The sequence below is a fragment of the Neolamprologus brichardi genome, chromosome 15, assembly GCF_056152115.1.
Source record: "Neolamprologus brichardi isolate AB-2024 chromosome 15, ASM5615211v1, whole genome shotgun sequence".
In the NCBI taxonomy this organism is placed as follows: Eukaryota; Metazoa; Chordata; class Actinopteri; order Cichliformes; family Cichlidae; genus Neolamprologus; species Neolamprologus brichardi.
In genome coordinates, this window is record NC_142118.1 from 33512644 (window position 1) to 33539789 (window position 27146).

General features: G+C 40.1%; 1 protein-coding gene across 1 annotated transcript in view; it reads left to right on the forward strand.

The window, feature by feature from the left end:
• The first annotated feature begins 393 nt into the window (after positions 1 to 393).
• Positions 394 to 27146, forward strand: part of kdm4b (lysine (K)-specific demethylase 4B) — a 40663-nt gene continuing 13910 nt past the window's right edge. Inside the window, exons 1-11 of the mRNA XM_006792002.2 lie at positions 394 to 529; positions 3164 to 3604; positions 3987 to 4162; positions 4899 to 5013; positions 5427 to 5620; positions 12478 to 12527; positions 18424 to 18527; positions 19902 to 20039; positions 25920 to 26116; positions 26194 to 26441; positions 26614 to 26855. Of these exons, the coding sequence (XP_006792065.2) occupies positions 3191 to 3604; positions 3987 to 4162; positions 4899 to 5013; positions 5427 to 5620; positions 12478 to 12527; positions 18424 to 18527; positions 19902 to 20039; positions 25920 to 26116; positions 26194 to 26441; positions 26614 to 26855 (1878 nt within the window). The 5' untranslated portion in view covers positions 394 to 529; positions 3164 to 3190. The remainder of the gene's footprint in view (positions 530 to 3163; positions 3605 to 3986; positions 4163 to 4898; positions 5014 to 5426; positions 5621 to 12477; positions 12528 to 18423; positions 18528 to 19901; positions 20040 to 25919; positions 26117 to 26193; positions 26442 to 26613; positions 26856 to 27146) is intronic.

Below are 27146 nucleotides of genomic sequence, written 5' to 3' on the forward strand. Positions count from 1 at the left end.
GTAGGAATTTAAATGAAAAACAATGTTCGAAATTGATATGTGAATTTACATTTAATTATAATGTCATGGTGGGAAGCTGTCCTAACACTAACATTTACAAATTAGATATGAAACTTTAAAAGTCATACAGGTGTAGTCAGGACGGCTGAACGTGTTTACCCCTTCTCTGAGGGTATTTTATTTTTCTCTTGGCCAACGGAGCATAGCAACCTTGAGCAAACCCGGCAGTGTGTACGTGCGTGACGTGCACATTGGTTGCGTGAGAGCCGCAGAAACCGTGGAATAGTAAACGTCTAATTTAATTGGTTACTCTGTGTGTCGGTAACCGAGTAAACCAATCATACGTTTCCTAGTAACCGTCCGTCACGTGTTTAAACCATTCAGAAGGCAGAGTTGGTGAAAGTAGGCGCGTCCTCAACGACAAGCCCAGCAAGCTAATGCTAGAAGAAAACCGATCCAGGGAATCTGTTCTAAACGAAACTAAAACGACTGAACGAAACAGGGACAGGGCTATAGTTTGCCGCAGGAGGTAATATTTCCTTACTTATATTTATTTTAGTAAATTGCAGAGACCATACTCTCGTCTATTCACGGAGTGTGTTCCGTCGTTGTTGTTTTGTTTTTTTTCCCCTTCTAAATGCAGATATGGAAGTAGCTAAGCAGAAGCTAGCCAGCGTTGGCTAGGAATACATTTACGTCAGGACACGATGATATGTAGCTCCTTAAAATGAAATGGTTGATATGTGCCTATGTGCTGCTGTTGCATTAAGCGATTATACGGGTAGTGCAATTTACTGACCTTAAAAAGCATCGGCTGGCTTTCTTTTGTTCACTATGTGGGTTAAAATGCTAATAGTTATTGGCAGTTGTGCAGGGCTATGGTCGCCTTTAGCAGTAGCTGCCAATAATAAGTTGACACTATGCAACCGAGCGGCGTCGTTTTACACTTACAAAGCCGAGAAAGAACCAGTAACTGATATATTATATGAGTTTTACCCCCTCGAGGGGGCTGCTTGCTGCACAGTTGAATTAAGTTTTAGGCCTAAATGGAGTTAAAGGCCCCTATTTGTTGTGATGAGCCAGCTGGGGGTCATGTGGCCTCCATTCACTTTAGTAGGTCAGTCCCAGTTAGAAAGAGGGTCCCGGCGTCTAAAGCAGTTAGTCATTGGAAAGATGTACTAAATCCCTTTCCAATCAGTCAGAATTAATTTTAAAGGTAAACTAGTTTGAAATTGTTGCTCTGGGCTTTGAAGAAATGAATGCTTTGAAATGTGTTATGAAATGTCTCGGTCACTGAGTAGTTGTATTTACGAGGATTATATGTCAGTTTCAGCAAAGCAAACTTAGTTAGCTCTTATCTTTTTTTCGTTCATTTCAAACTTGGCTGCGCTTAAGGTTACAACACATTTCTTCATATGCACTGTGGGCTTTTGTGCTTCATGCAAACGAAGCGCAATTTGCATTATCTCGTGTCAGAAAGTCGGAGTGGGAAGTACACTACTGCTGTTTTAACCTCGTGGGCGTAAGATCTGTTTGAAGTTGTGAATGAGGATAATGCAAGGCACATTTAGCAATGCAGCAGTGTGTATCTTTTAGTGCATGTGCAGGGCTGAAAATGGTTACTGTTCCCTGACCCACCAAACATAAAGCTAAAACGCTTCTATAACTGTGATTAAACAGTGAACATGCTGTCTGTAGCGCAGATGGGGACAGCCACTGAAAAGTTGTGAAATGAACTGCACACGTGTTGTTCACAGTGCCACAGTTGATCTTTCAGCAGATATTAACTTCCTATCAACAGGGTGTTTGTTGATAGTTATTAGGTAGTTGTTTGGAGAAAAAGAAAAATGTTTGATTTATGCACCCTTTAAGGAACATGGATGCATTGATCACTGATATTGTCTTATGTTAATATGTACAACATGATTGGATTAATGAATACAGAGTCACATAAGTGATGGATCAGTTAGGATCAGGTTATTGTTATTCTAAATGCAAAAACTCAAATTCTTTATTTGTATTTCTTTATTTTGATCCTAAAACGTCACACTTGCACAATTACTGGCTGGATACAATTTTCTGCAATGAGGCAGTGATGGTATTGCATTATGAAGGCTCAACCAACCAATGAAAATATTACTTAAAGGTTTAGTTATTCCAACAAAAGTCACAATGTCCCGTCAATTTATCCAAAGTCTCACTCGTTAATGTTGTCTAGCCCTGAGGCAGCGACTTGCAAATTGGAGAGGTGGTTGGGGGAGGTACTGTCCACCAATACAAACTGCTTAGGCACTTTAGGCTCTGTCTATTTATCCACTGCTGCTGATGAGAGGGCAGTGAATGGTTTTTATCTTATTAAAACAAGTGAATCTAAGTGGACTGCTGGCAGCTTAATAGGTAAAGCTTTTAAATGATGTTTTAAAATGGTTATAACATTAAGTTAATTAGCTAAACTGAAGGCTGTAGGTTTTGTCTTACACAGAACAAAAAAAAAACCTAAATCATGGTATTAAAACTTAGCTTGAAAATGTAAACGGTGGTAATTAAAAATGCTTATGAATATTCAAAAACACTGATATAAAGTGAAAGTGCTGATGAGAGAAGATGGTTTAGAGTGAGTTTATTTGTAGTTTGAATGAAGTTTAGTGCTAGCTACTTTCTGGTGTTTATGTTCACATTTGGATTTCAAAAAGTCTGTGGTAAGCCTTAAGAGAATGAGAGCCACTGAATTTGTTTGACACAAAATTTGACAAGATGCAGAAGTGACACTTCTAAAATGTAGGTTAGAAAGTGCCTTCAGTAATGTTATGATCAAGGACACCCCTATTTGGTGAAGGAAGTGGACTGGTCTGCTTTTTTGTGTTAACAGCTGTGTAGATTGCACTGAGATTGAGTTGTTTGGTCTTGTTTATTTTTAAAATCAATCTTTTAATGTTCCATATTTTTTCAATATTTAATTTTTTGTTTTTATTTAAATGTACAAAAATAATCATGCATTGTAGCCAGAAAGTTGGATTTTTCCTTTTTAGAAAAATATTTTTAAAACATAGATTCCTTTTCTTTCACTTGCAGTTTTGTCTAATTTGCCTTTGCAAAGTTCTCAGTAATTTGAATGTATTTGAGGCAGACTGTGTGCCCTGAACACCACTGATTTCCTCCTCAGGTTTACCTGCAATCTTTCCAAGAGCCAATGGCTACCGACATGCCCATGGAAGATGTGTTGGGTCCTCACCCCACCCCAGCCTCTTCCACTCCTCCTGACCCAGTGTCTCCCCCTACTCTCAGCTCAAATGAAGCCCAAAACCAGATTCCCACTCTGGAGCCAGCAATAGCTGAAAACCTGAATAAAGTGGTAATCTCTGAACACAATGCTGCTCCACACCCCAATCCAGTTCAGCCTGCAGACCCAAATGTGGCCCCAGAACTTGTTCCAGGTGCGGAGGTGTCTCCCGTACCTTTGCCGGCCCCCCTGCCGCCAGCTGCTGCCAAGAACCCCAGCTGCAAGATCATGACTTTCAGGCCCACAATGGAGGAGTTCAAAGACTTTGCCAAATACATCGCCTACATGGAGAGTCAAGGAGCTCATCGGGCTGGCCTGGCAAAGGTGATTTCAGGACACAGGCACACACACACACACACACACACACACATATATGTACCCACATATCCACTTCAGTCTTCTCTAGATGTTTTTTTTGTTGTTGTTTTAGTGAAGTCTTGCTGTAACATTTTGAATCCTGTGCATCTCTTTTAGTTTCCTACCTGTTTTTGCATAGCCAAGGTTCAATCTAACATCATTACTAATGTTTAAAATGATCAAAGCATGTTAGAAAATGCTTGTAAGAACCATTTATAGTTTTAAGCTGATATAAGCAGAATCCACCTTCTAAATTTCCAAAGGTTTAATCTGCATACTTTGAATTTGAATAGGTTTTGAATCTGCTGACCTTGTAAAGGTTAAGCGTCTTTTTTTTTTCTTTCTTTAGGTCATTCCCCCTGCGGGATGGAAGCCGCGCAAGTCCTATGATACAATCGAGGACATGGTGATTCCAGCTCCCATCAGCCAAGTGGTGACGGGTCAGTCGGGTCTGTTCACCCAGTACAACATTCAGAAGAAATCTATGACTGTGGGTGAATACCGCAAGCTGGCCAATAGCAAGAAGTAAGTCGGTCCCAACCTCAGGGGCGTCATTCGTAAATGATTGCATACAAATGCAGTATCTGACGTGATGTTTTGCACGATAGTGTCCTTGTGAGCTTTGATGGTGCAATTATTGCTCTTACTCAGCATGCTTTAAAACATGGATGTTACGAAATGTAGTGCAACTACGATGATGGAGAACATAAATAAACAATAAAAGTGCATTCTAATATTTCACACTAAATCAGGAATTGTGTACCGACGATTGGCATCAAAGTGCCAGAAAGAACAGACAGGTTTTCTGTTTTAAACTAATACTGTTTAACACCAGTGCACAGTATTTTAAAAAGCTGAAGGTTTTGTTTGTCCTGATAACCATGAGTTTGAAAATAATACTGCCTTAAAATAAGTGAAATGGGTCATGGTGGGTAGTGGTAGCTGTGGTGTTAGTGACGGTAAAAAGCCAGTTCAAACTATATTATGTTGCTGTGTTGTTGTTGTTTTTTTAATTTTATAAACATTTCCTTTATAAATTGTCGTGTAGATGCTATAACTATTAAAGCAGAAGAATAATGTAACAAATGAAAACCTTGGCATTGTAGCGGAACTACTACAAAAGCTCAAACTCTTATTGGACTTAAATTATTTTATTAGAGTCCTATTTGCTGATTGTAAATGTTTGCACAGTGCTTGTTTGAGGGTTTAGTTGAAGGGCACCGGACTGCTTACAATACGACCTGTCCTGTTCTATTTGCAGGTACTGCACGCCACGACACAAAGACTTTGATGACCTCGAGAGGAAGTATTGGAAGAACCTGACGTTTGTGTCACCTCTTTATGGTGCTGATGTGAGCGGCTCCATCTATGATGAGGTGGGTGAAGTTTGTCTGGATAATGACAATTTTTATTAAGTTTTTAAAATATTCTTGATGTTGTTTTTGTTTGTTTGTTTGTTTTTAAATAAAAATAAACCACTTCTGGCCTAATAGGTTTATAGTGGTTTATTTTCCATGAATGGGCAATTTTCAGGGTTTTCACCATTAGTAGTATTATTATTAGAACTTAATTAAAATGCACCATGTAATTGTGATAGAAAGCTGCTTTAGGAGTTTACAACTTTATATTTCAAGGTTTTTGCTGCTGTTGGTGTAACTTTCGAAATCGTGCTCAGTGAGTAATATGACTACAGCACCATCTGGTGGTCATTGATGGAGATTGATGGACTGATGAAAGTGTAGCGTGCAGGTTCCCTTGTACTTGATATTCATAATTGCATACTCTCCAGAACATTGAAGAATGGAACATCGGCCGTCTAAACACACTGCTGGATATGGTGGAGCAGGAATGTGGGATCGTCATTGAGGGTGTCAACACTCCATACTTGTATTTTGGCATGTGGAAGACAACCTTTGCTTGGCACACTGAAGACATGGACCTCTACAGCATCAATTACTTGCACTTTGGGCAGTCCAAGTCCTGGTAAGTCACTTTGTTTTCCTGACCTTCTATGAATGTGACACAAAGTGACTTTGGTTTTGAAAAAAGAAGTCAGATTATAGTCCTTTTAGGATCAATTCTCATTTAACCTTAAGCAGAAAAGAACATAAAAAGCACAATTAGAATAATTTTTTTTTTTAAAGAAAATTGGAAATTAAAACAAGCTGCCGTAATAAGTGACCTCATCAGTGGCCATCATAGCCCTTCTCTGTTAACTGTTTGTACCATCTGTCATTCTTTTTTGTTTTCTTAATCTTTAATATTGCAGCAGTTTTATTGGCCATCAAAAACAATGGCTTGTGCGTCTGTTTCATTTAATGCAGGATGAGAGGGACACATTTGTCATGCAGAAGTTTGCATTTGAAGCTACTGCTGTTTCAGATGGCTTCACTGCCAGCCAGTTAGCCTTGGCTGTATGTCACTGAGTGCACTGTTTTAGTGTAACTGGGAAACTTGCCTCCAAACCACAGCTCCTCTACCTCAGTTAAGCTGCTGCAGGCTGTGAATGTGCTAATAGTTCTGTAGCCAGGATCACACTGTGATGGAAGCAGGGACTGAGAACATTTGTGTATTTTTTATCAGGAAATGGTTAAACATAAATTAATAATAATAAAAATACAGATAACAGGAAATGCTGGATAAAAACAGAACATTTAATCCTCAAAACAAAATTTATGGCAGTGATCAGAATCAGAAATACTTTATTTATCCCCAAGGGGCAATTAAGATTACTATTCAGCATCACCATTGAGTGATGCTTACTAAACAGTATTTAGAGTTCAAAGTGTGTGTATAATTTCTTACAGTTTGTGTGGTGACTACAGAATCACTTTACCTCTTTGTGAGTGTACCGCCACATTACAGAGTGATGCTTCTCTCACCCCATGAATGATCTTTAAGTGCAGAATGTGCTCAGCCAAAGTCTTGTCAAAGCCCATTTCTCCACCGGCTTTCTAAAAGGCGGTGAAACAGCGAGTTTCATTTAAGGCTTGTCACGAAATGAACATTGTATAGCGACAGCTTGTTCTTATTTAAAGTGACAACAGTGACAGCATAGGCTGAAAGTTGGATTCTGCTACCTGAATGCCTGAATTGTTTGCAGTGAGCTTCGCGAAGGACAGAGTGAGGGTGCTTTGCACATTTTCAGTCATTTGCACACGCTAATTTTCACCTGATTATGTAAATGGAATGCTTGTCCTGTATAGCCCAAATGTATCTATATTTACATATGGATGCCTTATAACTTGAAATTTGTGTCAGTCTTCACTACATCCTGTTTATTATAAGTGTGGACAGTAATGATTGGCAAAATTTTCAACTCGTTTCACTCCTTAATCATTCTTTAGAGACACAACGTGTCTGCCTGTATCTGACCTGATTTTGGGTCCAAACTGATGTCTATGTACTAAGTTTCCAAAGCAGAACATAGCAGTAAAAACTGATGCTGGGGAGTGATTAGAATATATAGGGTAGTTTAGTTTTTTAGCTGTCCCTCCTCCCTCTTCCTCTTTGGTTCTGGTATCAGGTTAGCTGTGTGTAAGGTTAATCACAGCTGCCGATGCGCTCGTTGCAAACCATTAGCCACGACCCCTAACTGGTCCCGGCAGATGGCTGCCCCTCTCTGAGCCCGGTTCTGCTGGATGTTTCTTCCTGTAAAAATTACGTTTTTCCTTCCAACTGTCGCCAATTACAGTGTTGGGTCTTTACGTTCCTTAAGGTGACAGCTGTTTTGATTTGTTGCTATATAAGTAAAACTGAAATGAATTAAACTACGTTTTCATTTAAACATTTTTTTTGCCAAATCATTCATCTCGATGAAATTGACTAATTATGTGGGTTGGACTCAAGCAAATACAAATTGAAACTGAAGCTTGACTGATTGGTAATGCCAAACAATAACAAAGTAGTGTTTCTTTCTGTTCAATGCCGGGTAAAAAATGTTAGTTGTTACATTTTGTGTCAACAACGGGCACAAAAGTTCTTTCTCTTTATAATTGCTAGTTGTCACTTTGTCTTATTCACATGATTTATTTTTCAATTTCTAGTCTGATGCGGTACTTTGAAGAATGGTAAATCAAAAACAAAGATATTAATTTTTGTCTCATCGTACCTTGACATTTGAGAGTTGCTTTAAACTCTTTATAGAGCCTGTTGTACAGGAGAGGTAGTGCTGTGATTCAGATTTATATTTTTCTTGCCTGCTGTCTGTATTTCCTTCTGTCACATGGTTCCTGAGGGGAAAATATGTTTTTCTTCTTACCTTTTCTGCTCCTTGATTGTCTTTTGTGTGCGTGAGTGTGTGTGTGTGTGTGTGTGTGTGTGTGTATGCTGTCTTTCCCTCCACCTTGTTTTCCATCCATATCACTGCAGGAGGGGAGCAGTGTCATCTCAGCTTTCAGAAATACAGTATTGCTTCTGTGTATGTGTGTGTTTGTGGGTTTTTATTGTTGTTTTAAAGATTTCCTTCTCTGTTCTTTCTCACCTGTCTTCCTTCTTTTCACAGTATGCTTCCCCGCCACCTTTTCCCCTCTCTTGCTTGCCTCCTGAAGTGGTATACCATGTGTCTATGTGTTATAGCTCCCCCTCTCTGTGATGTCACCTCATTAAAATCATCTGTCTTGTTTTCACACCTCCGAGTGAGCATGAGTATATTTCACTACGACTCGGTGTCAAAGTGCGTGTGGTCTGACAGATGAAATTACATTCATCGAGCTGCAGTGTTCAGTCTGGTGTTACATGTTCTGGACCTCTGGCACTGCTGCATTGCTTATGGAGGTCTGTGTATGCAGTATTCCTTTGTTTGAATACGCCTCCACTGTGTTTATTAAATTGCTAAGAAGGTGTGGTGTTTCTGTCTTTCTCTTGTATCCGTGTTCAAAGATTATTATGGAAACAATTGTTGGTTATATATTTAGGGCTGTTTCATAGATTTTTTTTTTTTTAACACACCAAAGTGGTATAAATCCTTTTACAGCCACTTGAGGGCAGTGTTATTACTGTTGTCGTCTCCCTATCTGAATTTATTGAATTTCAGTAATGTTCTTTGTGTAGCCAGAGAGGTATGCAAATCATAGCCAACGTGAGACCAGTTTTGCTCACTATAACAGAAATGACCTGGTTTTAATGTACAAGACAGATTTTAGCAGAAAGAGAATTTTTTTTTGTTTTTCGTTTTGTTTTTAAAAAGGCTGCTTCTTCCTTTTTGTGGTCTTTTTAAAAACGCTTTCTGTAACTGTTCATTATGAATCCAGCATCGGGTTGGGGTCTATTCCACCTGTCATTGGCCAAAAAGGTTACAGTCTGTCACAGAGCTAATATAGAGAGACAGGCAACCTTTCACACTCACATTCACACCTATAGCCAATTTAGAACTACCAGTTGACCTAACCTAAATGTCTTTGGACTGTGGAGGAAGCTGGAGTACCCAGAGAGAACATACATAGGCACGGGGAGAACATGCAAACTCCAGTCGGATGGTGGATTCAAACCCAGGACCTTTGTGCTGTGACAGATTCTGTTTTACTTTTTTTTTTTTTTTTAACCATTATCAAATTGGGTAATCGAGAATCTTGTAATAAAAAAAAAAAAACAGTTTGCCATCACATTATTTTAACATCAGTCTGACTAATTGATGCCCAACTAAACAGATGTACGAGTTTTATTTCCTCTCTCTTTTTGTTTTTTCTTCCCCCAGACTTTTTATGCTTTTGAATTCTCTTGTCTAATTCTCACCAAGCCCACCCACCCGCACTCTCCCCCCCACTGAAACTGAATCATTTTCACTTTTATACTTGTGTGTGGTGGGGTAATTACAGGCTGTTAAACAGAGCACGGTCCTTTAAAACACACGCTCTCTTTGTCTTTCACTTCCTCTCCTCTCATAGTGCAGCCGATTGTGAAATTAACTCCGTTTCCCCATGCAACTCTGCTCCCATCAAAGTCAGACCCTACCAAAACTACTAGTGCCAATCGCACACATTCTAGTGGATGTGTGGAAGATCTCACCCTTAGCTGCCAGTCACTTTCTTCCCATCTTTATCCCTCCATCATTCTCTTTTCTCTTTTCAGTGCTGAAACCCTGTCAATCATCCATCTACCCCAACACACAACAATAGATCTGCTGTCAGTTAAAAGATTAGCCTCTGAGCATGCAACTAGAAGATAGGGAAAGGCTGACGAAAGAGAATTGAAAGGGATATTTTGAAGTGTAGCCCAGCTGCAACTTCCCAGGAAGGGTGGAGTTCATTATGAATCCATCAGTTTTCAACCTCCTCTGTAGTCCGATGGTTTTGAAGCATTGTCGTTTGACAGTTCCCAGAGGAGAGGAACGGGAAGCTGAAAATCTGCATAGAAGTTGAAATGTAGCTGCAGTTCGGATGTTGAGTGGGGTGTTCTCAGCGTTGACTTGATGTTTTTAGTAGCTGAAAGTTCCTTTTTAACGGTGCCATAGTTGTTTACAGATTTTTAAAGAAGTGTGTGTGCAACATGTCTGCAGTGGCACTTCTCGTGCTGTCAAGGCTCCCCCCTCTATCTCTACCTGCCTGGAAAGCTGTCCCACCTTGGGTAAATAACACTCTTCCCCAGAGAGGTGTAAAAGTTCAAGCCTTCATTTGCCGTGTGTTGTTTTGTGCGTTTCTCACCGTGCCGGCAGAGTGACATACGTGTTGTTGCCATGGAAACCTCAGCCTTCGGACGGAGGGGAACAGGAGGACTCGCGCTGATCGGTTGATTTGTTTAGTTTGTCTCTGGGATGGAGTTCTCTGAAAAATGTACATATTTGCACAGAAAGCTCTGATGTGATTTTACCTCACGCAGCAAAAAAAAACCCCAAACAGCTTTTAGAGGTGGACTCCAAAACTTCGGTTTAGACGTAGTTGTTTTCTGTGTTCTTGAGTTGGAGGAAAAGATCGATATCAATTTAATCTTCAGCTGAGAGGTGTGGGGATATATTTAGCCTAGCTGAACACAGATGCTGGAATTACTCGAAGCTCATTTTGTTTTCTTTTTGCTGTTCGTTTTACAGTTGTTGTTTTGTTTTTTTTTTTCTTTTTCTATTTATTTATTTTTTTCTTTCAGCTGAAACTAAACTGCGTCACAATGCTGCACTCAGTTGTATCCGTGTGTATGCCGTGCTCGCTATATGACCCAAAACCCGAGTGATATATCTGGTCATAACCAAACTCATAAGAATGCCTGCAGAGCTTTGTGACAACATTAGCCCATAACCCAATGTCAGGTTGGAGCTAAAGTCTATGCATAGCTTTTAGTGTTTACAATAAAACACTGAAGGAGGCTGCAGCTCCAGCGATGGTCTAATCTTTTGTCTACAGGTGGCAGTGTGGCGCCATGTTTCATGGCGTCTCTGACTGGAACGGACTTTCTCTTTATGCTTCCTTTTATTAATTATTTTCATTCCTTCCTCTCTGTGAGTCTTATTCTCTTGTCCATTCTTGTCTCTCATTAGGTGCGCTGGCCTCTCACCGTCTCTCTCTTTGTTACTTCTTTCTCAGTTTGTTTCAAACATCTCTCTGGTTGTTAAGGCTTCTGTAAGAAAGCAGAGATGTAGGCTTTTTTTTCCTCCTCCCCCCACCCATCTTCATTTCTCAAGGTCTATGGAGGGTTAAACAATACCGAGGATTTAATTGCTGTAATAAAGAGTATGTAATAACTTCACAAATGAGCAGATTATAGTTTAGCTCTGCTCCCTTCCTCCCACTCTGTTTTAGAAAGAAATTTGCTTTCTAAGTTTAGCATATGACAACTGGTGTAATGCCACGTACTTTGCAGTGCCTACCTCATGTATTACCAGCACGAACACTATGCCAATAGTAATACCTCGCTCTAGCACAAACACCAAGGCCAAAGGGTTACTGTTACAAAAGGATGTAAAATATTGAGGTGATTTAAGAAAAACAAAGAAACAAAAAGAAGGGCTTTTGCCAAATGCACAGATATGTCAGTTACAAAAACATGAATTTGTTTTAGGTAGGAATAGTGAAGGTTATGTCATGGGCAGTTTCATCAAACCAGTAATTGCTGGGAGGTCAGAAATAACCTAGCACTCCCAAAACACTAATTTCTCCTGGTCTTGCCCTTCACCGCTCATTTGATCTTTTCCACTAACCTCTCCTTCCCTCCCAGTCTCACTATAAATATTTTTAATGATAATTGTTTTCTTTTGCTGCTACAGTGTTTAGATATTGACATTTTTTTGTTCAAAGTTTTCTTCTTAATTGCACCAAGTCAATTACTAGAGTAATGCACATACAACCACGAGCCTCCGTGGTGTGTTTCTGACAGCTCTGACTCTAAATCATATTAAAACCATAACAGGTTGTGTGTTTTGTTGTTTCCCTCTAGCATCTTACCCTGTGTGCTCATCTGTTTGCTTTTAATACTATGGTGAATCTCAAGTCAAATTGTCACATGGCCACATGCTTGCTGTTTGACATTTTAACACGTGCATTGACTTTGTATACTATAATATAAATACCTGTTAAATATGCTTTGTGTTCATCTTAAGCAATTGATGAATGGATTAAATCATCAATGAAAATAATGTTTCTGTGATATATTTAATGCTAAGAATGCAACCCAGCTTTATCCACACATCTGCTTTATGAGAAGTTGCAGATTCACCTCAGCAAAACTGCAGATTCCTTTTAAGCTGTTAGTACAAGCAAAGTGTTCACACTGACTAGAGATGTAAAAATATTCTGTACAGCTTGATTTCTTTTAAGATAATTGGAAGAAAGAGAAGGTGAAAATTAGGTTAAAAAAAGTTCAACACAAGTCAGAGGTGTCTGACTTTTTGTCATCTTTTCCTCTTGTCTCCACAGGTACAGTGTCCCTCCTGAGCATGGCAAAAGACTAGAGAGGCTGGCACAAGGTGAGGAGCTAATTTAAATTAAAATCCATTTAAGTTTGTTTATTCACCACTTCCGCACGCTTTCCTGCCTTTATCTCTTTCACTCACATGCGTTAAGTGACAGAGCAAGTGCTTCCGCCTGTAGAGCACACGCCATTAAAATCATACACGCGCTGCACACTTAACACATGCCCTGAATACACACAAGCACACATTCAAAGCACGCTTATTGCCCCCTCTTGCATCGTTTAATAGAAAACAAAGCGGCACTTTTGAGCTGCATCTCACCTTCTCCTCTCCCAACCGCAGCATGGACATCATTGTTTAGCACCCACAATAAACAACCTTCCCGCAGCTTTTCCTCTGACAAACACAGTGGTTACCATCAACAGTGTGGCGCATATGCACTGAGTTAGTGAAAAACTTTGATAATGCCACTTTGCCACAATATATCAAATTATATATTTTTGTTTTTTGGTCACTTGGTTGTGCTAAAATGGAGCAGCAGATGAAAGAGCAGCTTGAAGCAATAGTTATATGCTAGTTATCTCTCCTGGGTGGAATTTGACTATGCACCATTGATCTATGTGCAATCTATGGAGTTTGTCTCTATGCACAAAGGAAACAAAAGCATTCAGACAGTATTTCACTTTCTGTGCTTATAAGGAAAAACTGTTGTTGATGAACTAAACTCAAAAAGGTTCGGTCACATAAAAGCGAGGGGCTGAAAGACAGCTGGAGGAAGCTGGTTTTGCATTTCCAGGTCTAAAACCTTTTCCTGTGGGCTACACACACATGAAGTTAAATAGGTTTCCTTATAAATATGCAGAATCTGTAGGGCAAGGAGTGAGATGCTTTGGGCTTTAGAGTCGTATTGACCAGTCACATTTGAGCAGCCTGTGGAAGGAAGTCCATGTGGAGGGATAAGAGGAGCACATTTGGCAGCTGTAATTTTGAAAGCATCAGCTGTCACACTGCAGTAATTTAGCTTTTTTTTTTTTTTTTTTTAATAAATAACTGTATCTATATTCATATTGTAATCAGTGACTGACTCACAGGGAAATGGACAGTCTTGGCCCAGATGTCCTTTATCCATACATCTGCTGGTTACACTGGTAAAATGTTAAAAATGACATTAAATGCTACTTTTAAAACCACCCGCAGAGTAGTCTGGCTTCGGACATTAAAACTGAGATCCCATTAGCGCCAGCTTTTATAGCAGGGTGTTCAGTCATACATTGCAGCTTAGCTGGCTTATCCAGCACCTGCCTCATTTGTAAAATACAGCTGCCGAGGGTGAGAAGAGAGCTCACTCCTGGAAGTCAAAAACATATCAGTGTTTATGTTCTACTTGTTCAGCAGTTTGCTAAATTGCTCTGAGGCACTTTTTGGAGAGGATTTTAATTCTTATGTTTTTATTCTCATTTCTTATCATTTCACCAGTGGATTTTCTTGTGGTGTTGGCCTTTAAGCCTCGCCAAAAATTCCTCTATGGAGGAACTCCCTGGCTATCTGCACAGTGCTGTGCCAGCGATGGATAGGGGTTTGGTTGTAGCTGTTATTGCGCTGGTATAAAGGGAAAACACTTAACCAATCTACTTAATGTGTTTATGGAGCGTTTGCATTAACATTTCTCCACAAAAGAAAGCTGCAGAAATAACCCAACATGTTTGACTTTGTGATAAAGTTCTTCTTATATACTGCTGCTTAGGGCAATGCAAACTGGAGTGTCAGGCTTATGTCTATAATGATAACTCGTTATCACGAAAGTATCACACAGGTCACCTGGACTTATTTTGTGGTTTTGGCTGTAAAATTGTAAATTAAATCCTATCTTTTAGAAACTATGTGAATTTTCTCTCTAGCCCAAAATGGTTGAGGAGTTACGTTAATGTAAAATCTAGCCAGAGCTGATTTTTCTGTCTGCGTTCTGGTACTCCGTAGTACCTGAATTTTCTTTTGCTACCGTGATACATATCCCCGTAAAGCTTTTGTTCTCCACTTTCCAAAACCACTTGAATTTTTTCTCTAGCACAGTTTGTAACGGAGTTACGGTCATTTAAAGAGTGTTTGTCAAATGGGCCCACCATTGGGCTTCATTCATGCAAAAACCTGCTCTTGTGGTTTGAAAACGACATGAAAAATCCACAGAAGAATCTAAGATTATAAAACACCTTGTAATTATTCCAAATCCCAAGTACAAATCAAAGAGAGCCTCATTCTTAAACACCCTAGTTCTGTAATCTCTCAAGTAATATTTTTACAATTAAGTATTAACAACTAAATAAAGGGGGAAACCCTACAAACCCTACAAACCCTACCAGTACTAAACACAACTGCAGCTTTGGCATCATTTTATTCAGTTGTTTCAGTTTCACAGCCGTGGTCTTCACATTGACTTACTGGCCCACCTAAATAGAATGGAGTCCTAATTACTGTTATTACTTCCATCTGTGCCTTTTCTAAAACACCAGTCAAAAAGTCTGCTGTGAGATGGGCCCATTGTATTGACGGCTTTACTCACAGAGCATGTTGAAGTCTTTGCTGATAATAAAAACGCTTGTTGTAAGGTGACAATAAATATTGCATTATACTGCAAAATGGGTGTTTTGTCTTACTTTTATCTGCCTGGTTTGGCAGTTTTAGGACAATACTTGGGAATTATGAATTTCAATGTATGCAGAATTGTTTAATGTTTTATTTAAATAACCTCGACATCTCTGATCTCAAGCAACATGGTTTCTAATTACATTGTATATGTTGATGCTCTTTCCTGCCTTCCTCTCTTCTTATCTAACCAGCTGGCAGTAGGAGGACACCACTGCCACCGTTATTTAACAGGCTCTCACTGACCTATCAAAGCCATCCTCTGCACAGGCAGCCAACTGTTTATGGGGTCCTAAAAAGACAGTTATGAGTGTTGCAGGGATGCTAAATGGGACTGGGACAATGGTTACTTAAAAGCTCCTCTCCAGACATTTGACAGGGTAACAGACGTCACTCCTATCACTCCTCATCTCTGCATTATTTCTGCCACGGCGGAAGACTTTTCGGTTAAGGTGAAGAGGAGGGGAGGGTGTAGTGTTCGAAGCAGGAACTTAATTTTCAAACTCGAAAGGACAGAATGAAGCCTTTAAGTTAATATTACCCCATGGAGAGCTCAGAAAGCCAGCTGCATTTTAATGGGGATTAATACGCAGGCTCTGTCGGCACATTATTCACCTTTATCAGCTCCAACGGGCAGGCAGGCACTGGGAGAGTAGAGAGTCCCCCCTCTCCCTCTTTTGCTTTGTAGGGTGGAACAGAGGCTGAAACAATGCAGTGAAAATGAAGGATGAAATGGGTGCTGATTATACTGTCAGTCACATTAAAGTTTAACTGGGTGGAGGCATGGATGGACCCCCCTTTGAGGCACTGGTGGGTACATGCAGTAAAGGGGGTGGAAGAGTGAGCGATGGAGGAGAAATTCATTCTTTTGATTATGCAGAGTCTGTCTTTCTGTCTCCAAGAGCAGAAGTGAGCCTTTGTTTTAGAGAGTGAGTCGGGGCTTTGAGAGCCCAAAATGTCAGAGGTATATTATGATCTCAAAGCGGGCGGCGTTTTTAAGGAATTGAGTTTGTTTTATAATACAAGATGGGTATGATTGGTAAATTACTCCAGCTGGAAAAGTCCACATCGATACAATAGCAAATGCATTTTCACATTTCCTTTAGTGCAGTTTGAATCCTCTCATAAAGTACACTGTCTTGCGGTAACTTTTATTAGTGACGGAAACATCGGTAATTAATGCACAGCTCATTGTATTGTTTTCGGATTAATTACATTGCAGTAAACAGACAAGACCATGGTTTAAATAATCAGTAGCCTCTGACTGTCACTGTTGTTAGTGCTGCTGCTTCTGCAAATTAATAACATGTTTTAAATAACCCCACAGGTTTTCCTTGTTTCTGTTTGCATTGGTTGCACTGAACTGGATCACAATTTTACAGAGAAACAGCACCCAGCTTCACTTTTATGCTGTTGTATCCCTTTACACACAGTGACATCCATCAGATCTCCCCAGAAATCCAACCTGGAGGCCCACAATCAGTGAATTTTCATGCACTGTGGTAATGTGATTATTCCACACTTTGGGCAGTGAATTAATTTCTGCCCATGTTAAGGGGAAACTGGATTTCCTTTTCCAGGTTGTGGGATTAACAATAACAAGATAAATGGTTGCATTTCAACTGGAGATGGCTGTTTATTTGTCAGTGTCGAAATACACTTATGGGATTATATTACACATATGAAGGGAGCATAGAAATCTATTCTCCGATCACTGTTGTATAGTAATCAGGCTAATGCAGTACATTCAAATGTGTTGATTTTCTCCTTTAATTACTCTGTAATCTGTTTTTTGTACTTAACACAAAGCAGTTTGTGCAAATTAATATATTCAATCTAAATTCCAGTAAAGGCTGACAAGCTTCTTGGTAATGGTTTATGCTAGATTGTGGTCGTAATACTACTGCAACATACTGTTAGTTTCTAATTCAGACAGAGTGTGATGAAAATATTGCATCACGATTGGAGAGTGATTCCATTCATGTCTCGGACACCCGCATGCTTCACAGCATAGCCCAATTTTAGGCATGCTATTAGGGTGCTGTAGTGATTGAGAACAGAATAAGAGAAATAATTAGGTTTTTTTCCTCCTAAAAATCAGAGTAAGCAATGATGCTATCAGTGTACAGTAGCTTCATCTGTAAATTTTGTCACCTATTTCCATGCAGTAGTTGATGTATTCAGTCGCCGTGTCATTTTAAGTTTTCTTCTCAAAGAAGTTCACTTGTGCCAGCTGACAGGCAGGGGACCACAGGGGCATCATGATGGCATCTGGGGATTGTTGGCCCAGGAAATGATTATGATAATTAATGGCTTTCAGGAACAAGTGCTGCATTGGTGTCAGCTCTTAACCGATGTCCTTGAAATTACTGTTCATGCTCAACACTCCATTGCTAGACAGTTTCTCTCATAGTCACCGCATAATTGCTTCTGTTCGTAAAATCTGTGACTCGATGATTCAGGCTTATTAAGTGGATTTAAAAGAAGTTTCTGGTGAGAACAAAATCCATTTGTGAGAGAGTGCGGTTGACATATTGTCTTTAGTGTTGGTGTACTTCAGTAGGCTGATGTTTTGGCTGATCCACCACACCAGATACCTGACGATAAACAAAACAACCAGCTGATCTAAGCAGAGTTGAGTCTAAATGAATGAAACTACACATAATCAGGTTTTTTTTTCTGAGCATTTATTGTTTCCTATGTATGAAAGAAAAAAGTTGCCAATCACCAAATATTGGTATATGGGTTTGGGCTTTGCTTATTAATCTTCTTCTCTCACTAACTCTGAGTTTAAATCCAGTTATTCTCCTGTTGCTACAATATACAGATTAACCGTTTACATGCAGGCAGTTAGTAGTTGTGAAAGTGTAAAAGATAACTTTTAGCCAAAACACACAAACTGCTTATCTAAATGACTTGGATCATTTGGATTCCCAGTTATACTCTTGCTAAGAAAACAGACAAGCAGATGCACAGCAATTCCTCACTCCATTAGATAAACTAGCAAGAGTAAAAAAAACAAAACAAAAAACAAAACGTGGGCTGTTTTTGCCAGGCCTGCAGCACTTTCTCAAAGTCTTTAATCTGTCTTTTGTGGTGATTGAACAAAACTCTGTCATGGATACAGATTTTGCTGAATGTGGCTCATGAAAGAAACACAAAAAGACAACATAACATTACCTTCAGAGGTTGATGATAACATGAACATATGTACATATACATATATACCCTACGATTGTTGTAGTAAGATGATGTTGTGGTTGTCAGTAAAATGCCCTAAATGCCCTATGCTCACTCTCACCCTCTGCAGGCTTCTTTCCTGGCAGCTCCCAAGGCTGCGATGCTTTCCTTCGCCACAAAATGACACTGATATCACCATCCATCCTGAAGAAGTATGGCATTCCCTTTGACAGGGTGAGTAGCCGCTGTTTCCCTACACACACAGCATAAGGTATCCATGAGGTAATAAAGTAATGTTAACAATTTCTGTTTTAACTGTTATACAAGCTTCTTTACCAGTGCTGGCTGAAGTAGCAACAGAGTCCCTCCCACCCACTTACCTTAAACTGGCTGACACTGTTTCAGCCTTTAACACCATATAGAAGAAAGCTGTTTGCCCTTTGTTTCTCTGCTTACATGACTCTAACATCTATCTAAAGTAGGCAACCATTATAAAATGGAATAAAGCTGTACACCAATGCTTAAGCACACATGCATCTTCAGCCTCATAATGATCAGAGTGGAAATTGTGATGCAGATATTGACATTAAAACAATGAGGAGATTTGAAATATTTAGTATCAGATGATGGGAAGTGGTGCATTTATTCCCCCAGTTCTCCAAGTGTGTCTTGCGTCAGCTGGAGAAGAAGTGGGCATTTATTTCTAATGACTCAGCTTTGATGCAAACATTGCAACTTATACTGGCTCTGAAAAATTAGTATGAGTCAAGATATTGTGTCTGTCGTAGCAAATTGTTGGGGATCATTTCACCTATCGGTTATTGTTCTGTTCAGCAGTTCAGTCTTCAAATTATGGCAGATTGAGGAAGGGGGGAAAAAACGCTGACATGGAGCAGGCATCTGATGTTCTCCAGAGTCAGCATAAGGGTTCCCCTCTACCCCATTTATCTCATTTCTCACCCCTTAGGACATCATTATCACAGTGAACGTTTGACTTGTTACACACCTACAGTGTCTTTCCTGATTTGAGTGTAAAAATAAAACTTGTGTTCTTGCAGTAGCAAAAAGGGACTTTTGATATCTGAACCACTGCCTTTAGTGGAAGAAGTTTATCTCCCACTTTCAGCCCCCTACTTCCGTTTCTCCTTCTTATGCCTGTCACCTTATCTGGCTTGATGTGTCTCTGGATTGCCAAGATCCATGCTTTGTAAAGAAGTTGAGATCCGCAGTCAGATATATAGGGCTTGGATTTTGGGGCAAAACGCACGCACGCACGCACAAAAGTGGTTAAAAATGTGAGGACAAGTAGAGCACATTTGCAGAATAACACTGAGCTCATGGGAAGGAATTCAGCACTCGGAGCAGCAGCCATGTTTAGTCGAATTAAGTCAGAAAAACAGGGACAAGATGTTTCTAAGGATTCAAACTCAGTGTTTATCCCTCAAACCTTAAGTCAGCGGTAGCCTTTGTGCAACTGGTGGTAATAATAAAATATAGCTGTAAGAAATAACTGGTAAATAGATTAATGCCTTCCTTGTGCACAGAGACCACTGATAAATTCAGCCTTCAGACATTTAAAAAAATGTGTTTTCTTGTCTGTGTGAACAGATAACTCAGAATGAAGGGGAGTTCATGGTCACCTTTCCTTATGGCTACCACGCCGGCTTCAACCATGGCTTCAACTGTGCAGAGTCCACAAACTTTGCCACGCTGCGCTGGGTGGACTACGGCAAGATGGCTACACTGGTAAGATGAGACTGTGCAGAGAGGTTAAGTCACCGTAACAGAGAAATTTCAGTCTGCTGTGTTAACGTGTCAGCAGCGATGGGGAAAAAGTGATTTGGGGGATTTTGAAAAGGTTTGAAATGATCTCACAAAAACGTCCAAAACAAAACACTGATCTGGCTAAAAGAAAAGCAGTGATGCTCATTAATGATCATGTTAACTTTGCAAACTGGGCACTCCATCTAAATAACACGTCTATCCATTTAGAAAATGGGTTTTTATCTAAGTTTTGTCAGCACTTGTTTGAAACGAGGTCTGAAGGCCAGTGTAGACACTCCACTTGAATAGTTTTGATCAGATGTGTGATTCAGAGGCAGCTTTGCAGCCTTCCTGCTCTGGGTGTTTGCTTCTTTGAAGGGATGAAGTAATAGATCATATCGAAATATAAAAGCAGCGTCTGGTTCTCTGCTGCACACCATCTGTTACCGACACTAACTGTACCCTCGCATCCTTGCACTGACGCAAACTGCCTCTTTGCCCGTGGGCTGTTGAGCATGAAATTGACAGGGCATGGGTTGGTTGTGGAAGGGAGCCCAACGACAATGTCCTCTGGAAGAAACTCCCCTCTTTTCTCTTCTCTATACATTCCATTTCATGTTCAGTCCTCTGTCTCTGTCTTTGTGTGTGTGCATGTCCCTTTCCCCTGCTTTCTCTCTACTTGGCTGCATGTCAGATTTATGAGGTGCCAGTTTGCAAAAGCACATCACCCTCCCTTCTCGCTCTTTCTCATTTTCGGCCTTCCTACTGTACCCATGTGGCCACTTGTAATTTAAGAACCAGTAGTCGAGGCTCCAGCAGTCTTCCCTTCACCAGTGCTCAAGGGAGCATCTCCACTGCGCTTGTCTCAGTTTGTTAAAGAAGAGTTTTCCATTCTGCACGACTAATCCGAGTCGACAAATCGACAGCACAGCTCGGCACGCAGAGCTGGAGGAACGTGGAAAAATACAACAGCTCGACCAATGAGCAGGGCTCTTTCTTTCTAGCCAGATTTCTCTTTCACTCAGGCGTTTGTACTCTTTGGGTGTTATGGTTATAAAGATTGTCCCAGAACTTGTGCTGTGTAATTTACAGCTCAGTAGCAGACACCTCATAGTGAATCATTTGGACCAAGCAGATGAGCCTTTGGCTAAAATGAACCAGAGACCAGGACCTGCTGAAGGCGTTTCTTTGCCTTTTTGCTCACTGCACAGATCTTGCGCTGAGCCTTGTTAATAAGTGGATCCTAAATGCCTGAAAAAGTTGAAAGATTTTTTTATATTTAGGTTGTCCCTCTGTATATAGAGGCGTACATTCACAGGGCCATAATTATTTGAGTTTCTTTTCCTTTTATTCTCCAAATATCCTAAAAAAAATTCAATTCTTATATTCTCTATATTCTGTATCTTGATATAGATAGTAGTTTTAGATGGCTTACCTACGCCACCTTCTTCCTGAGCAATAATAAAGTCTCATTTTCTCTTAATCTTTCTCTTAACTCCGCCATCTTTCTCTGTCTTTGGCTTAAGCAGTCATCCATTAACTCATCTCCCCTCCCCTCCCCTCCCCTCCCCGCCTTCCCCCTGCTGAGCCCTAGTCTGTCAGCATCAAACAGGACAGTGAACGATGGGGCTCGGTATCGAATCTGTCACTGTTTTCGGGCTGGTGGCACACGACAGCGACTGAGAGAGAATTTGGGCGTGCTTCATGTCTCAGTCCTTTTTAAAGACAAGCTCTTTAACTGCTGACCCATCTGTTTGGCTTCCTAAGTGAACACATCTGCGGTCAGAGCAGATCTATTGTCAGCATTCCTTGCATGTTCTGTGTGGGGTTGTACTTCTATTGTTTAAGAGGTGACAGTTCTAATTAACCTTCTTCTCCACCTCTGGCTATGCGTTAGGTGTTGGCCATTTAATTTTCTTTCATTTCTTTTTGCATTTAATGGATTTAGTACCTCATTCATAGCATATCAGAAAAGCATTGTAACTCAAACAATTTCATTTGAACCATAGATCTAACTGTTGAGTGTGGAAATGGCTAGCTTTCTTTGAAATGACAAGAATAATAACAGCAGAAATCAAAAAGAAAGGTGTTGCATGACTAGCTACAGTAGGATTTTTCTTTTTTTCCCTCTTCTTTTGCACATTTAAGGGAAGACAGCAAAATGTAGACTCCACTGACGAATTGAAGTCGGTGAAAAAGATTCTTCATATTGTTATACTTACATTTTCTGCAGCATTATTTTTCTGAATGTTAAAAGTTTGTCTTCTGGGGTTGTTGTATTCTTGGTGAAAGCCTCTCTCTGCTCGTTTGGTGCTCAGTCACACTTTGCTAATGTTCCTCCAGGCTTCCAGGGTGATTTTTTTTTTTTTTTTTTTTTTTTCCCTGTCTGGGAAATGAACAAAAATCATCCTCCCAGGTCCCGGGCTAAATCACATCACTTTTTCATCTAAAGATTCAACTACAGATGTCTCGCTTCATCTTTTCTGTATTCGTTTGCAGGCTTGTCTGTTTTTTTTTTTCTATGAGACCAGAGAATATGTTTTTATTAGTCGTATTCATCAACTTTGTCCATAATATAGTTCAACATTTAGCATTTTTTGCTACATTTATTAAAGAAAGGACTGTGTCAGTGTTAATGTAGCAAACACTGCCTGAAACAAAAGGAGAAAAGAAGTGTTCATTAAGATGCAGACTAGATTCTTGACACTGAGCAACAAAATTAGGCCATTCATTAACAAAAACAATCAGAATTTGTCCACAGTTTCCAAAATCAGCAGTAAATTTAGCTCATATGTAAAACACAGACATGTTACTGAGATTTTCATTATAACATTAGGAAGCTGTGTCAGTGTGGGCAAGGTGAATTAAGATGCTATAACTACAATTACCCTAATGCTGCTCATGAGAAACAACAACAAAAATCTCTTTGCCACTTTGCATTGCTGTGCTAAAGTAATTTAAAATTACAGTTTTTTTTCTCTCTGAACAGCTTAATGAACCTTCCTGCTGCTGAGATTTCTTTCTGCCCAGATGTTGAGGAAATTTGATTAATTTAACCATAGAAAGATCATCTATTTCTAAAAATCTACAGTCTACTTTATATACAGCTAAAAAATGCACAGCAGCCCGAGCTTCGACGCTCTTGCTAAATGTATATTTGCTGCAATGGCAGTTAGTACACTGCAGAAGCAACTGCATGCAGGAGGACATACAAATGATTTTTTTTGTTTTCTTTATTTTTTCTGACTTTAAGGACAGTTTTTACTCTGGAGGATAATAAACCCCGACTTACAGCCACACAGATTAGTGAAGACCGTTAAATATCGCTGAGAAATGCAACAACTTGCAATGTAATCATAAACCTGGCTCGTGCCACTTTACAGTTGTTATACCACAGTTCCTAATGAACGTTTGTACTGTTTTGTTTTAAATATTCTCGTTTTGTTCAGCATGTTAAGCAGTTGATCTCATCTGGGGATGTATGTGAAGAGATAAAGAAGGAAAGGAGGGGAAAACTGTGGGAGTGGGAGAAAAATTGGAGCAGTTTAGTCTTTATTTAAATGTGTTCAGCATTTTTATTTCCTGCTAACTGAAAAATAAGCAAACAAACAAAAGAAAACACAAAAAACACCAAAGTAGTGGTTTAGTTTTGTGTTGCCTTACTCTGTTTTCTCAGCAGGTGGGTGATCTGTTGTACAGCACATTCAGAATTTTGCATTAAAACAGTTTTTAAATACCTTTGAAATTATTCTCCATTCCTATTAGCATCTTGAAGGTTAGTTTTGTTTCATCAGAAAAATGAACAAAATAACTGGATGCTTAAATTTTCATGCAATCTCATTTTGTTTTATACTATTGGATACACTGAGAAGTATCCCTACACTGAAGAACTTTGAAAAATAAAGGAAGACTGAAGCAAGTGCTGTGCATCCACAGTGAGTCCCCGGGCTTCAGGTTTTGTGTGGCTCCTATAATTAAGCTTCATTAGGAGCCCAAGTATACTTCAGGGCTCATTGACTCCCTGCCTCAGAGTGGGTTTTTGTTTTCTGAGATCTTGTGCATCTCCAATTGAGTTTCATCTAATTAAGTTTTTAGATGATAATAAAGTGTAACTCATCCTGGCCCTTGAGGATGGCAACGATGTCCATAACCTCTTAACACCTTTCTAAAAATAAAACAAGGCGCTGAATCTCTTTAGCAGCGAAGAATGCACATTTTGCCAGGTACAATCAGGGTAAGAGCAATATTTATCTCGGTTGCTGTTTTTTGATGGGGGTTTTTTGTTAGTCACGTCCTGTTCCCAGTAAAAGTTTCATTGTGGTAAAAATCAGGCGTTCCCATGCTTGCACTTGCACCCCCTCTTTTTTGCCCTCCCATTCCCCATTCCATCACCAACACAGTATTTTAATGTCTCTGTCTGTCAAGTGGTGTCTAGATGAGATGTAGGCTGGAAATTGTTTTGCTGTGGAGGTGTGGGCTGTTGTGTTTCTAGTAATTGAGCACAAGGCTCTCAATACAGATCAGGAAATAAAAGGATTTGAAAGAAACGCAGCAAGCGAGGCACAAAAAATATCTTCATGTCTCCTTCCTCTTCTTTTTTTCCTTTCATCACCACCCTCCATTTGTTTCCTGTATTTCAAAACTTCATTTTGATGTCCATGCCATTTTTCACTCCTGCACCACTGCAGTTTTTTAATGCAACAGTTCCCCTCTCTAGTAAGGTATCTCAGGTCAGTGGTTTATGTACAACACCATAGTGGAACAGCTGGTTGTTTACTGTATATTTAAAGCCTGTTTGTCAGGTGTGGCCTTTGTCACACAGGCCTAGAGACCTGCCGGCAACTGTCTGGCAACCACTGGTCAACAGGGAAAAGTGTGGATCCTGTAACTGGTGAGTGGCTGCTGGAGGTTGCTCGTAGCCCCTGAGGCATTGTCCTGTACTGAAAACCTCCTGACAACTACTTTGATTGCTATCATTGTGCTTACTAGATTGCATGGGAGATATGTCTGCAAACAAAGTTGTGAAAAGTGAGGAAATGCCATTGTTTGCAGACAAATTGGCATCTTTCATGGAAATTATGAGTGCTATTAACCAAAGCTTTTTGGTACAGCACCATCTTTGTGACCGATCCTCTACACAACCACTTGCTAACAGGTTGGGGTCTATACATTCTTCCATAGAAAATAAAGATTGCTGGGAGATCGCCACCTGCAGATCTCTAGGCCTGTGTACCTGTGACCATTAAAAGCAAGTTAGGTCATTTTGTAGCTGTATTGGTAATCCTGATGTCCCTTCTTGATGCTCATGTGTGTAAATTAGCTTTGTTTGTGGTCACCGGGACATAAAATATGCATGCCTTTTGAGTCAACAGTCAAATTGGATATAATGTACTTAAAAGGTTTGCCTACTTCTCCCCAAGAAAGGTTTTAACAAACTTTTTTCCACCAGAAGCTAAAATTTTACAACCATCTTTGCTCTTATAGATTAGATTCAATTCAGCATTGTTTGGGTGCCTTGTCTCTCTCTTAGACTGTCTCTGTTTTTAGTAACTCAAGAGATGGAAGTAAGAGATTTTTATTATCTCGATAGACTAGTCCCCTTTGTAAAGTTTGATTTGTTTACTCTGAATGGTCACCTCTGCTTTTGATCACTCCTCACTTACTCTTTTGAGTTTTCAAAAATCGGATGTGTAATATAATCTGTAGTCCTACAGCTGTGGGGTAGTGGGCTCTGAAAGACCTGAATAGAGATGCTTATCTAGAATTTCACACCCCCTCACCCCCCCGCTTTATCACACAGAAGTCCCATCTTTACAACAGGTATTCCCTACTCTAATGTAGAGCCTTGTCTTTTCTCTCCAGTGTTCCTGCCGGAAGGACATGGTGAAAATCTCCATGGATGTGTTTGTGCGCTGCCTGCAACCCGAGCGCTATGACCTGTGGAAGCAGGGTAAAGACACAACAGTGCTGGACCACCTGAAGCCCACAGTACTCACCAGCCCTGAGCTGGAGAGCTGGAGGGAGCATCGCGTCGCCCAACGGGCAAACCTACTGCGAAGGTCTGTATTGTGAAATTCTTCATCTGCTCAAAAGTAAATATGAGGGTTTTACTTAGCGGTCTATCTAACTATGACAGGGCCATGCAGAAGATGAAGCAATTCCGTCGTCTGAAGCTCGAGGAGGTGAAAGTCCTGGCAGAGGAAGGCATTGAGCTGAATGCTGCCGAGTATCAGCGTCAGGTTGAGGAGCGTGAGGCTCAGCGTAAGAAGGAGAAGGAAGCACGTCTTGCCCGAGAGGCCATGATAACTCTGGAAGCCCTGGAGCGCGAGGAGCAGCAGGCCGCTGAGGCCGCTGCTAAAGTAGTAGAGACTCCAGCTGCAGAGGGTGAGGCAGATATGAAAGCATTTCTTTCAGTTCTATCCTCAGTGATAGAATCTTCCACTTTAAAAAGTCATTACTCAGTCCACACGGTAGTTTTAACCTCATTGCCTCATACAGACATTTTTAATGAGCCAGTAGCACATCTGACTTTATCTCCTCATCTGTTATTTGCCAGGACAAGAACAAGAAACCAAACCACAGAACTTGACAGACGACATTGAGAAAAAGAAGCAGAGAAAGCCGAAGAAGATCTCCAGTGGCCAAAATGCCATCACTGGATTCGAGGAAGCGTTTAAGCAGTTTGCTACATCTGACGACAAGAATTCAAAGAGGGACACGGCTCGTCATCTAGACACTTTGTCCCCGAGACACAGCGACATCTTAGCAGACAACAAGATGGATGTGAGTGCCACCCAGGTGAGTCCAATCTTGACTGAAAGTCAATAGATTTGTCCTTTACTCTGTCAGACAGGTTAGCTCTTTAAGCGTTTGTAATCCCCACTTGGTGGCAGTTTAATACTTTATTTGCTGTGAGCTTACATCACAATAGAGTAGCCTCTGAATCGGCTAATAAAGCACAAGCTAATTAAATCTAAAAAAAATCCACAAATATTTGCTGTAATAATCCACAAATGTAGGAAAAAATGTTTTTGCAGCTGTAGTGGTTACTTGTTTTTCCATTTACTTTTTATCCATTCTGAAAAACAG